This window comes from Mesoplodon densirostris, chromosome 12 (genome assembly GCF_025265405.1).
Source record: "Mesoplodon densirostris isolate mMesDen1 chromosome 12, mMesDen1 primary haplotype, whole genome shotgun sequence".
NCBI classification, from domain to species: Eukaryota; Metazoa; Chordata; class Mammalia; order Artiodactyla; family Ziphiidae; genus Mesoplodon; species Mesoplodon densirostris.
In genome coordinates this window covers 53344105-53368066 of record NC_082672.1, presented here as the reverse complement: position 1 = coordinate 53368066, position 23962 = coordinate 53344105, and the positions used below count along the sequence as shown (strand labels likewise).

The 23962-nt window shown below is 35.9% G+C and overlaps 1 protein-coding gene across 4 annotated transcripts in view; it reads right to left on the bottom strand.

The window, feature by feature from the left end:
- Positions 1 to 23962, bottom strand: part of ATG5 (autophagy related 5) — a 122790-nt gene that overhangs the window by 87903 nt on the left and 10925 nt on the right. For 3 of the 4 annotated variants that reach the window (XM_060115236.1, XM_060115235.1, XM_060115239.1), the window contains exons 3-4: positions 20048 to 20175; positions 10676 to 10754 (exon numbers count right to left, since the gene is read on the bottom strand). In XM_060115236.1, coding sequence (XP_059971219.1) covers positions 10676 to 10754; positions 20048 to 20175 — 207 coding nt within the window. The remainder of the gene's footprint in view (positions 1 to 10675; positions 10755 to 20047; positions 20176 to 23962) is intronic. The other variant, XM_060115237.1, reaches the window with a different exon arrangement.

Sequence of the window (23962 nt, the reverse complement as noted above, 5' to 3'; positions counted from 1 at the left end):
TGCTAATATGCTGAAATGAATTAAATCGATTCATTGATAATGAAGTTGAGTCACCCTTGTATTTGTGGGACAATCTCAACATGGTCATGGTGTATTGTCCTTTTTATATGTTGCTACATTTGATTTGCTTGTATTTTCTTGAGAGTGTCTGCACCTAAGTTCATTAGAAATACTGGTCTGCAATTTTCCTTAAATATCTTTAATAGGTTTTGGTATCAGAGTTATTCTGGCCTGTAAAACAAATTGGGAAATATTCCCTCCCCTTCTATTTCTGGAAAAAGCCTACAGATTGACATTATTTATTCCTTAAACGTTTGATAGAATTCACCAATCACGAAACTAGGCAAGGAATTTTACTTTGTGAGGGTTTTTTTTTTAATTACAAATCTAACTTCTACATATATTCAGGGGCTATTCATATCTGCTACCTCTTCTTTTCATTGAATTTGTCCATTTGTCAAATTTTCTGGCATAAAGTTGTTCACGATATTTCTTACTATCCTAGTAATGTTTATAGGATCTGTAGAAATATCCCATTTTTTCATTCCTGGTATCAGAAATTATGTTTTCCTACTATAGAAAGTTTTTAATTCCCTCTAAGCACTGCTTAGGATGACTCCCACAAACTTCAATATGTTGTGTTTCCATTATCATTCAGTTTGAAATATTTTAAAAATTTCCCTTGTGATTTCTTCTTTGACCCATAGCTAATTGAAGATTTAGTGGCCTCATCCTTTAGATAAGTGCAGCCACATATTTTACTTACAGACATTATTAACCCTTCCTTAAAATTAAATTATTCTTGCCTTAAACTGTCATTTCTCTTTTAAAGAAGTTAAAAGAGGTAATTTTTTCTATTTATCACTTATTTACCATTTCTAGTGTTCTTCATTCCTGCCTGTAGCTTCTTCCAGTGCTTTAAGACATCATTCCATTTTTTCTGTTCTTCACTATTTGATGAGAAGTCACCCATCATTAACCTACTGTTCTTGTGTCATTTTTTTGGTGGCTGCTTTCAAGATTTTTTGTTTATAACTGGTTTTCAGCAGTTTACGATGTGCTTGGATGTGGTCTTCTATATAGTTACTTGCTTTAGATTTGCTGACCTTCTTTAACACACAGACTGTGTTCTCCCCCAAATTTGCAAAATTATTCATCATTATTTCTTTAAAAAAAATTGAGATATAGTTCATATACAATTCACTTAAAGTTGACCATTTTAAAGACTACAACTCAGTAGTTTTCAGTATGCAGTTGCCCTCCATACCTGCAGCTTCTTCATCCATGTATTCAACCAACCACGATCAAAATGTAGTTGGTTTTATCTGTGGATGCAGAACTTGTGGATACAGAGGGTTGACTGTACTACACCATTTTATATAAGGGACTTCAGCATCCAGCGGATTTTTTTATGGGGAGGGGGGTCATGGAACCAACCCCCCACAGACACCCAGGGACAACTCTATTCACAAGCTGTACAACCATTACTGCTATCTAATTACATAATATTTTCAACGCTCAAGAAACCAACCTCGTATCTGTAAGCAGTCACTCCCCATTCTGTCCTCCCTCCAGCTCTTGAAAACCAGTATTCAACTTTCTGTCTCTATGGATTTGCGTATTTTGGACGTTTCATATAATGAATCATATAAAGTGCAGCCTTTTGAGTCTGCCTCCTTTTGCTCAGGCTCGGTATGATGTTTCAAGGTTCATCTGTGCTATAGCATGTAACAGTACTCTGTTCCTTTTCATGGCCAAACTATATTCCATTGTATGGATATACATTTTGTATATCCATTCATCAGTTGATAAGCATCTGGATTGCTTCCACTTCTTGGTTCTTATGACTAAAGCTGCTATGAACCACCATGTACAAGTTGATGGGTAGACATATGTTTTCAATTCCCTTGTGTATGTAACTATGAATGGAGTTGGTGGGTCATATGGCATTTGAGGGAATTGCCAGATTGTTCTCCAAAGCAGCTGCAGCATTCTACATTCACAACAGTAACATGTAACATATGAAAAGTACCGATTAGCCCACTCTCTCCAACACCTGTTATTGTCCAACATTTTGATTATAGCTATTTTAGTGGGCATGAAGGGGTAACTCACTGAGGTATTTCTTTGCAGTTCCCTAATGACTAATTATGCTGAGGTTTTGTGGGTTTTTTTCATTTTTTATTTTTATACAATTTTTAAAGGTTACTTTCCATTTACAGTTATTACAAAATACTGGCTATATTCCCCATGTTGCACAGTACATCCTTGAGCCCATCTAACACCCAAGAGTTTGTACCTCCCACTTCCCCCACCTCTATGTCTCCTCTCCCCCAACACTGGTAACCACTAGTTTGTTCTCTATATCTGTGAATCTCCTTCTTTTATGTCATATTCACTAGTTTATCCTATTTTTTAGATTCCACACGTAAGTGACATCATACAGTATTTATCTTTCTCTGACCTATTTCACTTAGCACAATGCCCTCCAAGTCTATCCATGTCGCTGCAAATGGCAAAATTTCATTCTTTTTTATGGCTGAGTAGTATCCCATTGTATATATATACCACATCTTCCTTATCCATTCATCTGTTGATGGACACTGAGGTTTTCTCCATGTCTTGGCAACTCTAAATAATTATGCTTGGTTTCTTTTCATATGCTTACTGGCCATTTATATATCTTCTTTGGAGAAATGTCTACTCAAATCCTTTTTCCATTTTTAATTGGGTTATTTATCTTTTTATTACTAAGTTCTAACAGTTCTTTATATATTCGGGACACCAGACCATATTAAATATATAATTTTGCAAATATTTTCTCCTATTCTGTGGGTTGTCTTTTCACTTCCTTTGAAGCACAGAAAGTATTTCATTTTGATGAAGTCCAAATTATCTATTTTTTTCTTTCGTTGCTTGTACTTTAGTTGCTGGTACCATGTAGTTGTGTTTACTGTTGCTTTGAAACCAGGAAATGTGAGTCAAATCATATTTCTTAAAATTTTCTTTCTGACCCATGCCCTCCTTCCTTTCCTTCTAGGACTCCAATTACATGTATGTTAGACTGCTTGATATTATCCTAGAAGTCATTGGGACTCTGTCCCCACCTCCCTCCAATTTTCTTCTCTCAGTTCTTTACATTGGATAATTTCTATGGATCTGTCAAGTTCACAGCAGCTTTCTTATGCCATCTCCAATTCACTGTTAAGTCCATCAGTGAACTTTTAATTTCAGATACTGTTCTTTTCAGTTCTGCAATTTTGTTATCTTAAGTCACTGAGTTTTTAATAGTTGCTTTAATTCATTTTTTGCTAATTCTAAATGTGGGTTATCTCAGGGTCAATGTCTACTGACAGCATTTTTCCCCTTGATATGGTTCAAGTTTCCCTGCTTATTTGCATGTCTAGTAATAGACGATTGTATGCTAAACATTGTGAATATGGTGTAAGGATTCTAGATTATACTGTCTTTCTTGTTGAGTTTGTTCTGCCTGGAGCATCTCCTTGATCTTAAAAAGACTTAATTTTAGGCTTTATCAGGGCAGATCCAGAGCAATCCTTACTCTGTAAGAGGAGTTAAACTTTGTCTTTAAAGAGCAAGATGGTAAATGTATTATTTATGGGCCATACAATGTCTATAGCAAGCACTCAACTCTGCTGTTGTAGTCCAAAAGCAGTATGTAAATGAATTAACATGGCTGGCTGCATCCATCCATTATTTACGGTCACTAGAATTTATATTCCACATCATTTTCACATGTCACAAAATATTATTCTTCTTTTAATTTCTTTTCAGCCACTAACAAACATAAAAATCATCCTGAGATCATAGGACATATAAAAACAGTCAGTGGGCCAGATATGGCACACAGGCCATAACTTGCCAAGCCTTTCCAAAAGCACAGCCTTTCAGAAATCTAAGATTAATATCCGGTATATTAACTAGGTCTTTCTCCACTCTTGAAATCCAACATCTCCAGGTATTATGATATTTCTCCCACTTTTAACCCCCAACATGCACTCTCTACTAGGCCTTAAGGAACATCACCTACATGTGTGCAGCCCAACCCTCAGCCAAGCACTCTTGGGGAACTCATACTTCTATACGTACCCTCTTCTTCAACAACCTGTCTAACAAGTTCCAGCTGCTTCAGCAGCCCAGAACTCCAATCTCTGCACCCTCAGTTCAGTAGAACTTCCTTGCTCTGCTTGAGTTCCACTCCCCATGACATAGTTAGCCAATTACCCTGAAGCACAGAGATGGGCTAAATGTGGGGCTCACCTAGTTTGTTCTCTTTCTCTCTACATCCAGTGCCTGAAAACAGCTCTACTTCATATACTTTGTCTGGCTTTATAGCTGCTTATGACTAGAGGAAAAATATAATCCACTTACTCTGTCAGAGATGAAAGCAGATGTTAACTCCAATAAATATTTGATACAAAATTTAATGACTAAACAAACCTTATTTCATAAAGTTTTAAGTATGTGTGACCCTCTGTGATCTCAACCTCTTGGTGTCCACACCTTTCTGTAATCCCTTCCCCTGGAGTGTAGGTAGGACCTGTGATCTGCATTAATCAAAAGAATATGGCAGGGCCTCCCTGGTGGCGCAAGTGGTTGAGAGTCCGCCTGCCGATGCAGGGGATGCGGGTTCGTGCCCCGGTCTGGGAGGATCCCATATGCCGCGGAGCGGCTGGGCCCGTGAGCCATGGCCGCTGAGCCTGCGCGTCCGGAGCCTGCGCATCCGGAGCCTGTGCTCCGCAGCGGGGGAGGCCACAGCAGTGAGAGGCCCGCATACCGCAAAAAAAAAAAAAAAAAAAAAAAAAAGAATATGGCAAAGGGACTTCCCTGGTGGCACAGTGGTTAAGAATCCGCCTGCCAGTACAGGGGACAGGGGTTCAATCCTTGGTCCGGGAAGATTCCACATGCCGTGGAGAAACTAAGCCCGTGCGCCACAACTACTGAGCCTGCGCTCTAGAGCCTGTGCACCGCAGCTACTGAGCCCACGTGCTGCAGCTACTGAAGCCTGCATGCCTACAGCCCGTGCTCCATAACAAGAGAAGCCACCGCAATGAGAAGCCCACGCACCACAACAAAGAGTAGCCCCCGCTCGCCGTAACTAGAAAAAGCCCGCACGCAACAACAAAGACCCAAAGCAGCCAAAAATAAATTAAAAATTTAAAAAAAATGTGGCAGAGATTATGGGCTACTACTCCTGTGATTAAGTCATGTCATGTTATATAACTCTGGTCTTGCTAACAGACTAGCTCTAGAGGCTCTTTTTGTTGACTCAGTGAAGTAAGCTACCATGCTGGGAAAATCCACATGGCAAGGAACTTCAAGCAGCCTGTAGGTGCTGAGTACAGCCTCTAGCTAACAGTCAACAAGAAGATATATCCCTTAGTCCCACAATCACAAAGAAATGAACTCTGCCAGCAACCTGAGTGAACTTGGAAGCAGATTCTCAAGTCTCGAGGCAAGAATACAGGCCAGTCAATACCTTGACTACAGCCTTGTGAGACACTAAGCTGAGGATCCAGGTAAGCCTGACCCACAGAAACTATGCGATAATAAATGTGTGCTGTTTTAAGCTGCTACATTTCTGGTGACCTGTCCCACCGTGATAGACAGATAATATAATACACTATTGATAAAATACTTCAAGACAGCCACCAATATATAGAGCTGGGAAGTACAGGCAGCAGAAGCATAGGAGAGACCATGAAGTGCACTTAAGAACAAGGAAAGCTACCTCAGATCTATGTCATCAACACACGGTGGAAGGAGCAGGGACGTGGTAAATTACCTTAGAGAGAGACACAGTGGCTCTTGGCCTAGTAAGAAAACTTGTCCATCAGAAAAAGGGTGTGGTCAGTCCTACAAGTATAGTCAGGACCAGTGGTAGTGCCTTCCCATGCACCTTAGGAAAGACAGAGTGCCTTGATCCAAAAACCTAAGTTTGTCTGGTCACAATCATTCAGCAGTGTTTTACACAGAAACACCTACCTTAATGCTGACCCAATTTTGCCTAGCAAATGTGAGCTCTGACCCCTAATTATCACTGTCAAGATTCAAAATTTAAATTTCTGTTCTTTTCAAAACCTAAATACATCAGTTTAGCACCATTTTATTAAGAGAAAAAGAAAAACACCGAATTATTGTTGGGTTTTTTTTACTCCATCAATTTTTTTTTAGGATAGATATGCAATAGACCTGAGCATTTTAAAGAGCCCACTCTCTTCATCTGATGTTACTAAATTTCTGAGTCACACTACTAACTTCCCTCTTTAAAAACTGCACACCCTGTGAGCAACCTTTTGATTATAATGCAGCTTTGCAAGCAAAATGCCTATAGGAATAATGAAATATCAAAGAAAAAACCAGAGAGAAATAAAGCAAAGGTAGCAAAATAACAATTGGCAAATCCAGGTGAAAGGTATGTGGGTGTTCGACTCTCAAGCTTTCTAATACAGGTTTGAATTTTTTAACATAAAAGCTGAGGAAAGAGAAATAAAATAATTTTCTCAGGAGGCTAATCAGATTTAGGAATCAAAAATGTCCTTGAAGTTAATTAAGAAAACCATGAAGAAGATACCTTTTTCATTCCTGTTTTGGTAAACAGAAAAAGAAAGCAAAGTAAATCTACATGTTTTAAAGTAGTTAACACTTTACAATTGCATAATATTTCTCTCTCAGAATTCAAAAAATAATATAAAAATTCCTACAAAAACAATTTTCTGAATCATCCTTTACAACCTTTTGGTTTTGTAAACAACACTAACTTTTTTAAAAATATATATTTATTTATTTATGGCTGCGTTGGGTCTTTGTTGCTGCACACAGACTTTTCTCTAGTTGCGGCGAGCAGGGCCTACTCTTCGTTCTGGTGCATGGGCTTCTCATTGCGGTAGCTTCTCTTGTTGTGGAGCACAGGCTCTAGGCACACAGGCTTCAGTAGTTGTGGCTTGTGGACTCTAGAGTGCAGGCTCAATAGTTGTGGCGCACAGGCTTAGCTGCTCCACGGCATGTGGGATCTTCCTGGACCTGGGCTCGAACCCGTATCCCCTGCATTGGCAGGCAGATTCTCAACCACTGCGCCACCAGGGAAGTCCAACACTAACTTTTAAATCTGCATTGTTTTCTAAACTCTTGTTATTCAGCCTGGTGGATCAACAGCACTGCAAACTTGTTAAAAATGCAGAACCTCTGCCCTCAACACAAACCTATGGAATCAGAATCAAAATCTGCACTTTAACAAGACACATATGTGATTTGTATGTTCGTTGAATTTTGAAAAGCACTGCTCTAGACATTAAAATTCACTTACTATAAACATTATGAATCTATTCAAATGACAAGCATCAAAGTCAGTTAAAAATTAGAGAAAATATGTCCTTTCGAAAAATTTTTAACAGGTTTTCTCCCCAAGAATTCAGTGTGAACTATGAACTGACCCAAATGTGTATGATGGAGGTGGGGGCATCTCTTGGAGACTTCAGTGTTGCACAAAATCTAATTAAAATCAGTATCTTTGAAAGCAACTCTAAAATAAAAATTCTAAGCAGTCTGGTTAAAGCACACACATCATCTGACACACTCAATACAAAATCATAAAAGATAAAATACTGATGCATCAACTGACAGAAAGTTGTTACTTGATAAATGTAACCTGTTGATGAGAAAGTATTTTCTAGAAACTTAAAGAAAACCTGCTTCCTCAATCTAAAAGCATTGCTTTTCTACCTGCAAATTTAATGCTTACTCAGTTTCATTATAATCAATCAAAAGCCATAAGGTACTACAAGGGGATGTGGGCCTGCATCAGTCCGTATAAGCTATCAATTAAATACCTGAGGACGACCTTTGTGGTAAACCAGGTCGTATAACCCTAAATAAAGGGAACTTAGTATAGGGAGAAAGAAATCTGGGCAATAATTTTCCTCCAACACAGGCCAGGGTCAGAAAGAGTAAGAGCAGCTGACAGAAACACGCTGGTAGTTGGGGCAAATTTAAAACATCCTCTAACATTCTCCTTTCTATTTAATTTCTCTAATAAACTTTCCATTGGGGAAGACAATATATGACCTACTAAGGATCTCAAAGAGCAATTCATTTTAAAATATCAAGAATAAACCCATTACCTGTCAACACAAAAACTGTATTTTTGTAAAAAATAACTATATTTTCCAGGACAACAACAACAACGATTTAGGGAGAAGACCGGCACTGCTGTACAGGTTTTGCAAATATCTTTATAAGGTCTGCTTAATGGGAAGTAGATGGAGTTATCGTATTTGCTTCCACATTCAATACTATGCAGTTGTTTTGATTAAAGTATGTAATTATACAGGTTTATAAAAATATGTAGTTGGAAAAAGTAGTATTTTGAGTCTTTTCAGATTTATAGATATTCTTTTTTGATACTACATCAATTCAATTAGTTTATTATTACATTAATGTGGAATCTGAAAACACATCAATAAACATTTTGACCTCTGTTACATTAAAATTCCTGATGCCAGCCGTGCACTTTGAACAGATCTTTAACACATGCATAATTTCTCAACATAATGCAGTGATCATTTGGAAAGTATCTGTTTATTGAGTTAAGGTAGGCCTTCTCCAAATGTTTTCACATTTCACTATATAAAATTTCTTAAAAATCAATTTGTTAAAATGACCACCAATCTCATCAGAAAATTCTTTGAGAATAATAAAGCTGTCAAGCTCATGGTGACAGATACATATTTTCCAAAATTCTAATTTTCACTTAAAAGTGCAAATCTTATCATTGGAAACAAATACTGTCAGTTGTTTTCTCTGCAATGAGAGGTCACTTTGTTTGTTTTCAAGAAACTAACAAATGCCCAAGTGTGGATAAACCACAGTTTGTCAGTCACTCTTTCAAATAAAAAATGGTGTTTCATGAGAAAAGTGGCTCATTTAGCTCTCAAAGTAAACAAGGGCACAATGCTTTTCCTTAAGACAACCATCGTATTTGGCACACAGCAGGAGTGCTTTATGTGTATTCCCATTTCACCACATGTAAAAAGACATGTACTTAAGAGTCCAGATTAATAATAATTAATAATTTGTACCACTTCAACCAGGACAGTCCTAGTGTGTGGTGGTGAAGAATACAACGACCACTAGCACATTTTGGTACAGGGCCTTGCTCTGTGCTAAGCTGCCAAAAGTTTTGCTCACCATCGCTTTTGCAGATCAGTACAAATTTAAACACAGTGGAAAGGGCAAATAGCATCTTAATATTATTATGGAAATAGGAATCCCCAGGGATCTGGGTCTATCAAGCACTCTGAGAACCATAACACTATACCAATCATAAGAATTCTAAGCCTTTCCTATCATTATTACAATCCATCAACTAATTCAACCAATAATTACAGAGGGCCTAGCAGGCAATGCCAACTAGGTACCATAAAATTTGTTTGAGTATCTTTTGTATCATTCACTCATATATCCCAGGCTCCTAGAACAGTGCCTGGCTGGCACACAGCAGGCTCTCAGTATTTGTTGAATGAATAAATAAGTGGGTAACTATGATATATTTTAACCTAGATTTCAAAGTCTTTTAGAGTGCATTCTACACACACACACAATTACTGGGAATGCTTTTCAACATAATGGGAAAGACCTGTTAGGCAATATGGAACACTTATTATGCTTGGAGTAGTTTTACCTTCCTACCATTCTAAATTTAAATTATTATACATACAGGCAGTCCTTGCTCTTCATAGTAACTGAAACTCATGCATATTAGAACCATGTCCTCACTCTGTATGGTTCCGTGGTAACTAACATCTGTGGTAGCATGGTGCTGTGCAAAGTATATCAGTGCAAATAATAGGGAAATAAATGCAAACGCCCCACAAATCCAATTTCAGTAAAAAGGAAAGGAAAGTAACTTAGGAAGACTGGGTGAGCCTTTGGGTAATGACTTTGAATAAGTGACCCTAATGGGAAAGCAAATCAGACACCTAAATGACTTTTCAAACTCTTAGCATGTCTCCCTCCCACTATATGTCACCATTTGAGAATCACTGCCTAGTGATCAACTAATAGAGGGGGTTCAATCCTTCAGCGGTACTTGCTCGTGGGGTGGAGGATGGAGAATCAGGGTGTTTAGTGAGAAAGAGGGATGAGATTTTTATAAAATAATGAGACAAAATTAGGTTACAATAAACCTAGCCTGGACTCTTAAAAACTACAGGAATTAATATTTCTCAAAACAGACTTAAATCAAGTCTTTGTATTTCTGTCTCCTAACACTTCTTTTCATTCCATCAAAAGAGCCTTAGAATTACTCAGTGTTAGGTTGCCTCCTTCCCCATTCCCATGCCCACATGCACTCAGGATTTTGTTCTTCCTATTTGAGATTTTTTTTAATGAATATAAATATTCCAAAATATTATAAATTTTAAACACAGTGTATCCAGCTCCCACAAAGAATAGGCACTTATACGTTAAATGTTTAAATGGTTCCGTCAAGAGTTAAGAAGAAATTGGAAGGCATTTTATAAACACTAATGGCAGCTTAGCAAATAAAAAGTATCATGGGAAAAGCAATAAACAACTTAAAAAAAATTCTACTCTAAGTCTACTTACTAAGTAGTACCACAAGTGGGACAAATGGGAAATGCTATTTAAACTATACCTTAAAATGTACTGTGATGTTCCAAGGAAGAGCTGAACTTGATGCAAGAAGATCAAAGAGCAAACCAATTGGATAATGCCTAAAAATGAAAGAGTATACTTTAAGATAAAATAAATATTTAAAGTTAAACTACAACTCCAAAATAAATTTCCAGCATGTTTCAACATCAAATATCAGGGGACTTTAACCACAAATCACAGAAAGGCAATGTTTTACACAGTTACTTGCCTGGGCTAATATGGCATAGTTTCTAGGCATCAGGTGTGTTTTTTTTTTTTTTCTAACCATACCGTTCCCCAGGGAATCCTCAATATACATAATGAAATTGTACTAAGGCACCTTTTATCAGCCATGAGCACTGTTATGTCACAGTACTGCCACATCTAATTATCATCCAAGCATTCATATTGGGCAACCAGTTTTTTTCTAGAGGGGTGGGATAGGGAAGGTGGGAGGGAGGGAGACGCAAGAGGGAGGAGATATGGGGACATATGTATATGTATAGCTGATTCACTTTGTTATAAAGCAGAAACTAACACACCATTGTAAAGCAATTATACTCCAATAAAGATGTTAAAAAATCTTAAAATTTTAGAAAATGTTAAGAACTGAAAAGAGCACCTAAAAGAGCATATGCAATCACCTATTCTGTACTTATTACTATTAACATCACAGTATATAAATTTCCAGTCTTTTCTTTATGCATACATATCTAAATATACATTAGGCTTATCCTTTACAGACTGCTATAACCTGCTTTTTTCATATAACAATAGGTGAACATTTTCCAAAGTCACTGAATATTCTTCTGCAGCCTAATTCCAAAGTTTTTTAAAAAAATAATAATAAATTTGGGACTTCCTAAATGAGAGAACATTTCCTAATATAACCATTACTCACAGTGAAGCAAATTATTTAGTAACAAACAAGTTAATAATACAAACCTTGCAGATTTCAGTGGACAAACCTTATTTTTTACATCCTTTTAAAGAATCTAAAGCAGCTTAATCAGTGAATCAGAATAAATAATCCTCCCAACAAAGACAAAAAGAAGACTGTCTGGTTTTATGTACAGTCCCGTTCTTTCCTATATAATATATTAGTGAATTACTCCTAGATTTAAGAGTGGAAAACTTTGAAAATACATCTAATTTCCTTCCAAATGAGTGACCCAAATACATGACCTGATCAAGATTCAAATATTAGCTAATACTGTTTATGTTTGCTTACATCTACATAATATAATTGTGGGAAAATCATCAGTCATTAGAGATCATATATTTATTTAGAATGAATTTAAGATGAATGCCCTGCTAGCAAAATAAAACAGTGAGTAGTTTTAGTCATGTATGTGTTGTATCTCTTAATAAAACCCTCAAACTGGGCTTCCCTGGTGGCGCGGTGGTTGAGTCTGCCTGCCGATGCAGGGGGCGTGGGTTTGTGCCCCGGTCCGGGAAGAGCCCACATGCCACGGAGAGGCTGGGCCCGTGAGCCATGGCCGCTGAGCCTGCGCGTCCGGAGCCTGTGCTCCGCAACGGGAGAGGCCACAACAGTGAGAGGCCCGTGTAAAAAAAAAAAAAAAAAAAACCCTCAAACTTCTCTCTCATCGAAAGTCAGTATCTAACACAAATCCTTCATAACTAGGAATGAACATGAAGTAAATCTTGAATTAACTAAATTACAGAATGCTTCCTTTAGGAAATTCTCTAACCAGGAAAAACTCCAGTCTCAGTTAAAAACTGAAATAAAAATATTAATTAAAAAAAACAAAAATATTGCACTATAAACAAGTTATAGATTCTATCCAATTCTGATCTTTCTCTCTGACCTCTTAAAATTGCACAGGCTCTACATAATGCCCTGCACTTTTACAAATTTGACTTTTTAGTCTTCATGTCCCTCTGAGTTATGTGCAACTAGGTTAAGAATGAATATGGTACTTAAACCAATAGAGCATACTGCTTTCCAAACTCTATGTGGCACTGCAGATACAATTATAGAATCCCTTTAGCAAATTATGTAGTTGACCTATTGGATAGATTCACCAGTAACCCCATAAGATGACTAGCAATTCAAGTGTTGTACACGTTCTCCACCATTCACAAATGGAACTATATACAAATTCTAAAGTTAAATCAAATATTATCTTAAAGTAATCTATACAGTCACATAAAATCAAGTACAACTTTAAAAATAAATAACAAGTATTTGAGTTAGAATACAATTTAAACATAAAAAGACTCATAATAATCAGCTATTTTTTTACCCTCAATATTAAAAGAAAAAAAGGCCCGCAAGTGCATAGAATCTTGAACAAAGTAGCTAATAGCTGCTGAATGCATAAATCAAAGATCCACAGAATAGTTAACGCTTGGTATACCATGAAGATCCAATGAGCCCAATTTTAGGTTCTGAACTTCTTTTCTGAGCAGCTCTATTTTAAGATTAATACTTTATAACTTTTATTCTTTTAAAAAAATTTTTTTTGATATGGACCATTTTAAAAGTCTTTACTGAATTTGTTACAATATTGCTTCTGTTTTATTTTTTGGGTGGTGAGGCATGTGGGCCCTTAGCTCCCCGACCAGGGATTAAACCCGCACCCCCTGCACTGGAAGGTGAAGTCTTATCCACTGGACCACCAGGGAAGTCCCCCCTTTTATTCTTTCTTAAAAGTCTTCCAAAAGTCACAGAGAAAACTCACGTCAAAAAAAAGAAGAAAAAAACTTAGTCTGTCTAGTAACTGCCATATGAATTCACTGGACCCTTTTACAAATCTAAGATATATTGTGGTATCTTAGTGATCTTATTTTTTTCCTCTATCTTGAAACGTTTTGCTATTTCATCATTCTAGGGATTATTTCATCATTACTTACCAATTATTCCTAACTAAAAAAAAGATTAAAATAATAAGAATTTGGAAGAATAATGTTATGCCTAGAAGAAAGATATAATAATGCATCCTTCTTCCATTTTCTTACTTTGTCACCTAAAACATTATATCATATTCCAAAAAGCATAAAATAAGGATGCAGACCCCATCTTTGGAGTCTGCTTTTATCTCTCATTAATACAGCTGAAAATTCAAAATGTCTTATTTTCCACCTATATTGACAGAGGAAGATGTTACATAATTAGATAAATCAAAAGATTTTTGCAAAGAAACAGACAGCAGTACTTTAGACTTTAATGACATTGGTAAACTGATCATATAAGTGAAATCTCAGACTATGAGTCTTTAGATGATGATATCCTAGGTGAATTTTATAAAACTCAAGAACTAATGCATAAACAATGTATTTCTAAGGACATATGGCATTCTTATCCACTTAGTCATTCAAAAGAAAGGATTTCTTCATACAGTATTTCATGACTAGAACCTAGACCATTCCATTTTGCTAAAAGGATGTGTATCAGTATTCCCATCTTTAATGCCATTTGTACACTGCAATTTACTTGACAGTAAGTGGGCAAATATTAAAGCCAGATTTGTACACAAAGATGACTGGAAGGAATTAGATGATGTAGAAATTAAAAACAATTGGACTGCTCATTCAGGATGTTTACTCATGTAATAAAGAAATTATTTTACAACAAAATCACGATCTAGGGCTTTTTAAATTTCGTAAAGCATTGCCGTGAAACGCAAGAAGAGCCAGAAGTAATGACAAGCTGGAACCTCATACAGGTCTATTTGAATGTTTGACAATTAATGAGCAGTAACTTGCATTGAGGACATTGCCCACTTCTGGTATATATATATCTTTGAAACCAGGAAAACATGGAGTGAAAATCTGAATTTCTATATTTAAATGCTTATTAAAATTTCTATAATAAAGTTGTTATATGCCATTCCTTTATACTTCTCTAAGTTATTTATAAAGTGACTTAAATATATATATATACACACACATATATATTTTAAAGTTCATTGGTCTCAAATAGTAAATGATGATGACTTTTTCCTGATATACTAAGGGTTAGGATGGAAATTTAAGTATGATAATTTCTAAAACTTATATTTAAGATTTAAAAATATAAAAAATATTAACATAAGAGCATTCTAAATAATACAATAGCTAACAATTATCCTGTAACAATCTTTAGAAATAAAATTAAGCCAGAAAAATTTAGGAGTAAAATAACTATTTACTTCTATCTATTGTCAAAGTATATAGACCATACGTGGATCATCAATGCAGATGCTTATGTCAGAACGATTTTGATGCAAGTATTATACTAAGTCCAAACAAATACACCACCTGAATTAACTGGTTCCAAGATTGCTTATTTCTGATGAATCTATTAATATGCAAGAAAATCTAAAAAACAGAACTGGCAAAAATTAAAAGTACTGACTTTCTCTTACACTATAATCTGATTTATGTCAAAGATTTCAAAGTACTAATTTGCACAATTCCTCTAAACAGATATTCCATGTAGTTTTGTTATAAGGCTCCTAACCCATAACACAGAAACCATGTAAGCCATAACTGTGAGTAAATCGTAATGTAGCCATTTGGCTGTTACATTGCTACTCCTGCCATTTTAACCTAAATTTAAAAGAAAAGGAAGCGGTGAGGATTTGAACCTGGAATACCCCAGAAGAGGACCAAACTGGTAAAGGTTCAATCTACCGTGCTATAAAAATTAACTGCACCAGGGGCCTCCCTGGTGGCGCAAGTGGTTGAGAGTCCGCCTGCCGATGCAGGGGATACGGGTTCGTGCCCCGGTCTGGGAGGATCCCATATGCCGCGGAGCGGCTGGGCCCGTGAGCCATGGCCGCTGAGCCTGCGCGTCCGGAGCCTGTGCTCCGCAACGGGGGAGGCCACAACAGTGAGAGGCCCGCGTACCGCAAAAAAAAAAAAAAAATTAACTGCACCAGAATATTTAGTGATGTGTGTACTTTCATATTTTATTCATTTTCTTTCTCTTCCTTAAATTGCTCTAGCCTTTTCTAAATTCAATTCTCTAAATGAATTAACGTTTTCTTTCTTTCTTTTTTTTTTTTTTGCATAAGTTGTTTCTTCTTTACCCTTTCATTACTGCTAAAATACATATACATACTGGCACATGGCATGGCAGTAACAGATATGCTTTGAGGTCAGCCAAGGGTGCTCATTCTAGTCTAAACATCTGCAGTTAGATAGCAAACCAGTATTTTAAGATCAGTATTGAAAGGAATCTTCCCTATATACTAGAGAACTATTGTCCCACTCCATTTCACTGAAATAAATGCATCCTATTCATAAGTTTGCTAAATTAGTGATTCACTGAAAACAGGATTACATTCTAATGAATAAGGGTTTAACTCAAATGTAAACCAAAGTAATTTAATGATTACAATCTATTTTGCGTTACTCGGTCTATAGTACAAACACAGACAATTACAGGCCAGTGCTGTGTTTCTCAGCTTTCTAAGCCTATTCTTATGGATGAAAAAAGTACAGAAATAACCAACTAAAGGGATACTACATGTATAAAATGCTACCACATTTCAAAAAATCTAGTTTACAGAATAATTTATAAAATTCTAAAAATGCACAACCTCAGAAAAATGACTGGACATAAGAGAAGAGCCTGCACAATATTTACAATTAAGATGTTAAAATTACTTTGTTAAAATTTACTTTTGAAATCACATAGGTACAGTATTAAATTCTGGGTCACTGTATTATGCCTACATTTAATATCAACATCAGTATTTGCTGCCTTTTTTTTTTAATTCCAAAGGTAGTTTCAACATTTTCAACAATCAGTCCTGAAAATAAGTCAATTTACACAAAATAATAATATTCTTGTAGAGACACTTATTTTACAGTTGACAAAGAACCTTTTTCTGAATTTTGTACCTGGAGGCCTAAGATCTAACTAGCATTAGGGTATACTAACAAAGTATTCTTTAGAAGAACCAAGAACTTTTCTCTTAAGATAAGCCTAATATAAAAGTAACAAAGACAACTTTTGAACACTTAAGTTAATGTAACAAGAAACTTTATCCCTTAAAATGCAATGTTAGAGCACCCTCTGCTGACTAATCAACTCAAATCACTCTTTAAAAAGAGACCCTTAATTTGAATTAAGATCAGCACTTTCCATTTCCCATATAATTTTTAAAAGCACTAATCAGATAAGGCCTCTTTGGCATCTCTCTACAAATCAACAACATATTGAGTATTCATTATGTGCATACCACTGTTCTTAAATACTTTTCTATTCTAATATAGACAAATTAACATAAGTAATTAGAACATACAGAATCAGAGAAAACAACAACTAAGAAACAGAATATCAGCATGTATGGTAGAAAGAGCCCTCAAAATATGGTCCTACTTGCTCATTTGAGTGAGTTATTTATTTGAACCTCAGTTTTCTTAATAAAAAGAAGAGACTTATTTAGATTCATTTTTTTATTCAACAAACATTTACTTAGCACCTCTTACGAGCTACTGCTTAAGGTACACAGCACCTGCTCAAGCATCTCACAGATGATTAAATATTTGTAATAATAATTAATATGAATAGGAGGAAGGGTTACAGAGAGAGAAGGAATATCAATTTATGCTTTCTTCCTTCTTTTATGAATTATCTAAACTGGTGTTTGACTTCCTTTCTCACTTGAATTTACTTAAAACTCCAAAGAATCAAGTATAAGGCAGATATTATCATCCTACTGAAATAAATGCTTCTCTACACTTAAGACACATTTATGGTCTCAAAAGTCCAAGTCCTACAAAACTTCAGTGGTAACTGCTTCCCTACAATGATTATCCTATCCTATGAAGCCCACTGCTTAAATGCCAGGTAGATATTGACAGCCTATTTCCAGGAAGATAACTCTTATCACACAAGAGAAAATTGCTATTGTTGGGAGCAAAGAGAGAAAGATCAGAACTTAGCCCAGAGGTCCTAAATTTTATTCATGCCTCGATAAGTTATTCATTCCTCAAATATATGGAATACCTAACAACACTACAGGAAAAGTTGTATCAAAAGCCATTAAATACAATGAGTGCACAGCAAGACACAGCTATGAAAGTGGTATCATGCATAAAAAGCTAACACCCCAAAAACTAAAATGAAGATATGTGAACACAATTGCTTTCACATAAGCTCTCTAAAAGGAAAAATAATTTCACTCTTTAATAAAAGACTTTCAGGGCCTCCCTGGTGGCGCAGTGGTTAAGAGTCTGCCTGCCGATGCAGGGGATACGGGTTCGTGCCCCGGTCTGGGAGGATCCCATATGCCGCGGAGCGGCTGGGCCCGTGAGCCATGGCCGCTGAGCCTGCGCGTCCGGAGCCTGTGCTCCGCAACGGGAGAGGCCACAACAGTGAGAGGCCCTCATACCGCAAAAAGAAAAAAAATAAAATAAAATAAAATAAAAAATAAAAAATAAAATAAAAGACTTTCAGAAGGGATAAATAATGACAAAGTAGGAACACGTCTCTTGAAACCAAAAATCATCACTCTGTTGTAACAGGGAGGAATGGGTCCAAATGTTGTTTACTGATATCATATATAGAATACAAACCTATAGAAGACAAATCACAGCAAATACAAAAATAATCACCACACAAGATAAATTAAAACGGCAGCTGAAAGATGATGACTTAATAATCATTTACTATAAAAGCTAAATTGAGGTTTCCCATCTTTTCCAGAGTTTCTCAGTTGGGGGTGGTTTTGTACCCCCTGCCCCCAGGACATTTAGCAACATTTTTACTATCACAACTGAAGGGCGTGCAACTGGCAATAGTGGATAGAGACCAGGGCTGCTGCTAAAAACACTACAACATACAGAGTAGCTCTCCTACATCAACGAATTATCTGGGTCCAAAATGTCAGTAGGGCCCTCATTGAGAACCCATGCTTTACAATGATAAAACTGAAAAGCCCACTGTCAGTCACATGAGTTCTTAAGGGAATCTATAACTAATACACAAAAAGCAATACAATTTCAACATCCATCTATAACACAGATAGAACTGTCAAGAACACAGAGGTATCCTATTACTACTCACCCACAATCTTTCCCCCTCCTTCCTCTCCCTCTACTCTACTGTTCCTTGCTCCTCTTATACTTCTTTTAAGCCACCTTCCCATTCCAAAACCTCCAATTCTTCTGAGAAATAAAAAGAAACAGAAAACATTGACTTATCTATGCTGCCAGAGGTCTAGAACTATTGAAGAGTCATAATGAGGCTGATAATGTGATTATGAAGCTCAGTATTGTTTTGACTAAAAAATGAACGTTATACAAAAGAAAAGAAAAGAAAAAAAAAGGTTAGTGATGTGACCCATAACTCAATACAAGATATCACCTTGCATATTGCTAAATCATTAAGAGAAATCTACCCACTCTTGGAAATTCATCAGCACAAGGTGAGTTCTAAAAGTTCACTCCTTGTTTCTAAGTAATCCTTGGATTCAAGTCAGCTGCACTTATTACACACCTACTAGCTTCCTTTTATTTGCTTTAAGTCTCTTTTAAAACTCTTCATTCTTTATTATTCCCAGACTCAAAGAGCAAGTCCATTATTAAACTATTTATATTTTTCATATTTCACTTAAAGCTTGACTCAGCCTGTATCTTTCTCATTCAACTACATCTATAAGGCAGCATTTCAACACCTATATCTCAGCATATCTTGAGTCATTTTTTAACATTCTCCCTGTAATTTCTTCAATTTCATTAAATATTTTTGGAAGCACGATGACCAAAGTTCCCAGTTACAGAGGAAGTACAAAATTACATCATCTATACATGGATAAGCCCAGATTTATGTTTCTGAAAAAGGATATTTATTTTAAATGTTTCTGAAAAAATGGCATTCCGATATACTACCGAAATTATTTTTCACACAAAAAGGAAATCAATATAATTTAAATACTAAACCAAGGCTAAACAACATGTGCTTATAGCACAGTGGTCAACTATATGTGACGATCAGTTTGAAAGATGCCCCTTTAGGTAATCATGTGTATATAAAGTTCTGTTTAAAAAGATTTTAGAGATAGAAACAAAACTGAATAGTGTCACAGAGTGACTTATTCATAAGCGAGTTTTAAATATACGTTTAAAAAAATAAAAAATAAAAAACAAAAACTCCATAACCAAATATACTATTATTATGCCATATAAAAAAATCTATTGTTGAAAATATACAAATCTGTCCAGTCTCCCATGCATCCAAATAGAAGACAGAAATACTGCCAATAAAATATTCCAGCATTGGTTTAAAATTCACTGTATTATAGAGCTAGACTAGTGACTTCTTGTATAGAACTTTAAAAAAAACTGCTTCAAGGCACTATACCTTCTTAAAGCTAGTATATACTCAACGCTTAATAATGCAGAAAAATTCACTCACCATTTCAGTGGTGTGCCTTCATATTCAAACCATATCTCACTAATGTCTTCTTGTCTCATAACCTTCTGAAAGTGCTTTTTCACTTTGTCAGTTACCAACGTCAAATAACTTACTCTTGGCAAAAGCAACTGAAATGAAAATTTGTAAACCATATTTATTTACTATTTTTTCAAAAAGAAATATACTAAATAGGTTTTTTAATATATTTTGAATATTCTGAAAAACAACCATTTTCTTTGCATTATTTTGAATACTCCACACAAAGTCAACTGCTTTTTATAGAAAATCAAAGGCTAAAGGCTAAGATGTTTTAAAATTTCTTATGAGGTCATTACTTATGTATAGCTTATAAGATAAATGCCTAGAATAATAAACAACACAAGTTTATATGCAATCTTTCTGTAATACTTTTTTCCAAATAAAAATACAACGCAATCAGATGTCATACTATTTAAGCTACTTACTAGTTCTATCAAATTTAACTTAAAAATTAATATGATTCACCTGAGTTAATTCAACTTCTGAGAAGATAATTAACTCAGTCTAATGTACACCTTGACTTATCAATCAGGACTTCTCAATTGGTCCATCACATTTTGATAATCTACTGTGTACTGGCTTAGTTGCAGTGAAGAACACCAAGACAAGGACATAATCTATCCTTTTCTATGAGGCTAAAATAAAGTGGAGGCTAAAAACAAAACAAAAAAAACTCATAAAAAATACTTACAAAAATACTTCATGGCAGCCATAGAAAGAACTTTGAAGGTGAAATAGAAATTTTCATTTGATAAACAGTGAAGCCCACTATGATACCATTAATGGCGTGATGAAAAATAGTACTTGAGGAATATTCTAGCCATTGTATGTAAAAATTGCAATAAGGTAAGATTCTAGATAGGAAATCTGTTAAGGAAATATTACATGAGATGAGAAAGAAGGAATGGAAAAGTGGGGGAGGTCTGGAAGTCAGAACAGATTTTTGTGATTACTAATGAAGAAATCTCAAGGAGAGAGGTAAGTTAGATGACTGACTTTTGAGCTACACATTTAAATATTTAAATGCAATAAAGTACAAGCTTAGAGTGTAATGCTGGTGGACTGATGATCCTGCCACTGTCAATCAACTCCCTCAATCTGTCCTTACAGAGGCTGGACCTACTTGGACTCTGGAGAGAGAAAAGTCTGGAAAAGAACACTGAGGTTGGTAAAGCCTCAACTGGAATAGTATGAAGGCTGTCAGCGTTTTTCCCCTAGGAAAGGTACCCAGAAAGAAAACATAAGAGAGCAAGAATTTATTTAAAGAACCTACAAGTAGGTAAAAGGAGGAAACTGGCAAAAATTCATGTATTTTCCTCCTTTGCAGCAGACTCTCTAGCCATTTCTTGTTTTCCTAAGCTTCTGTCTTCTTTTGCTGGTAAAACTGTTTTGTTACTCTCTTTCAGCTGCTTCTGTGAGTGTAACTCCACATCACTTTTCATGCTGCTTATTCAAGGTTATGCCTTTTGATCAGTAGATCAAGTAGAATTATGTAGCGGGCTGGGAAATATATACAAAGAGAAATATTCTGGTTAAAGGGACTGATACTTAATCACTGAAGATCAAGGTAACAGGCCCCAGTTAGGTAAGGGAACATGACAGTAGTCCTAGGAGCTACAGGGTACAGGGGTATAGGCAGTAGTTGGCATGCTCCAGTATGGAATAAATGGTACTAATACTAGGAACAAGGTATTGGATAGCTGTGTGGATTCAATAGAACATAAGTTCCTCTTTTATAAAGAAACAACTAGAATGTGATTAGGGAAGAGAAAAAAAGGAAACTAATACTTACTATGTATAAGGAAAAGCACTAGCTGTTTTACAGGCAGAATTATTATCACCTCTATTTTACATACAGCTTAAATAACTTGCCAAAACCATATTCTATTAAATAAATGGCAAAGAAATGATTCATTAGAGTCAGAAATGACAGAATCAAGTACAGAAGTATCATGGACAGTCTCTATGAAATTAAAATAGCATGGTAAATTAGCCATTTTTAAAAAATAAATAAGTATGTTCTATTAGTCCAATAGTTCTATGTTAGTAAGTCAAGGACTTTAATTTAAAATGTCTGTTGGGCATTGCATAGCTATCTATTCTGTAGAGAATGATATTACCCTATGGAGATCATAAGAAGGAAGATATATCAGGACTAAATGAGTATGGATATCAGCTCCTGATTTTGGAAAGAGCTGTACTACATGCATAGGGTTCAACCAAATTTGCTGAAAAATTCACAAATGGTTTTCATGAAACAAAAACTTATTTACAATAAGGAATGAGGAACATTAGAACGTAAGCTCCATTAAGACAGGGGTTTTCATCTGTTTTGTTCACCGCTAACTAACATTCCCAATGCCCAAAACAGTGCCTGCTTCATAGCAGGCATACAATAAATATTTGCTGAATGAATCGGAGATGCAAAAGGCTAAGTGGGACAAAAGGTCAAAAGTGATAAATTGTAAAAGAATGCTCATTCTTCAGACAGAAGGTACACTAAAATGTAGCTGGAATCTTCTGTCCTGAATTAGCCTGTGGGAGTAACTAACATAAATATCTATACATAGTAGCACTAAGAAATAACTAGAGTAGGTATAGATACTTTATCTAGTAAATATTTAAATAGGTAAAAAGGGAAAGAAAATAACAGCAAAAAGACATCACCCTGCCTTTTACATCCAGATTGTATCACATAAGGTTTTTCTTCGGTGTATCAAATTGGTTTACTTCAAGTTCGTTTTTAAAAACTGTGGTAAAATATACCCAGTGTAAAATTTACCAGGTTAACCATTTTAAGTGTATAGTTCAGTGGCATTAAATACATTCACACTGCTGTGCAACTATCACCACTGTCCACCTCCGGAACTTTTCATCATCCCAAACTCAAACGCTGTACCTATTAAACAGTAATTCCCCCGTTCTCCTCTTCCCCCCGGCCCTTTGTAATCACTTTTTTACTTTCTGTCTCTTTGAATTAGACCATTCTAGGTACCTCATCTAAATGGAATCATGAAATATTTGTCCTTTTGTGTCTGGCTTATTTCACTTTGATTAATGTCTTCAAGGTTCTTTAAGTTCTTTTAATACAAAAAGGATTAACCCCCCCCAGGGACATTGTCCACTACGTGGACTCTGTCATTCCCTTATTCCTCATTCAGCACTGTCAAGTACTCAGTACGACACAAGTGATTCATTTTTTTTCTCTGTACAGCTTATAAGTAATACATGTTTTACATAGTTGTATAGATTACTTATGTTTCAGAAAAAAAGTGCCTGTAATATTATTTGTTTACACCAAATCCTATTTGTCCAACAATTTTCAATGATAAAATTGGAGATTCACTTATCTAAAAACAAAAACAGAATTAAAATACACCAGAATTCTGTCCCATTTCAATGTGTGAGGCATCACTCTAGGGGATGAGGATAGAGCACGGAATGAGACAGAAAGAATTCTTCCTCTCAGGGAGCTTACAGGCTTGAGAGGCAGACAGTAAAGACAAAATTACAAACATGATGCATGCAAAGAGGAAGTGAAGAACGTTATAGGAGCAAGTAGCAAAGAAACTTAACCCAACCTAGGAGCTCAGGGAAGCCTTGACAGGAAGTCAATTTTAAGGCAAGGGTCAAAAGGAAAACAGGAATGAACCAAACATGCGTTGGTGTGGATGTCTGGGTGTGAGTAGGGGTGGGAGATACTGCTGCTCATTCCAGCAGAGGGAACTGCAAGAAGGCATGGCGTGAATACAAAAGGACAAAGACTGGCACATGAGGAATTATAAGAAGTTGAATACGACAGGACTGTAGAGGTTTAGGACAGAATAGTACTGAAGAAGCAAGGGACCAGATCATGAAGAACCTTGTAAACTATAT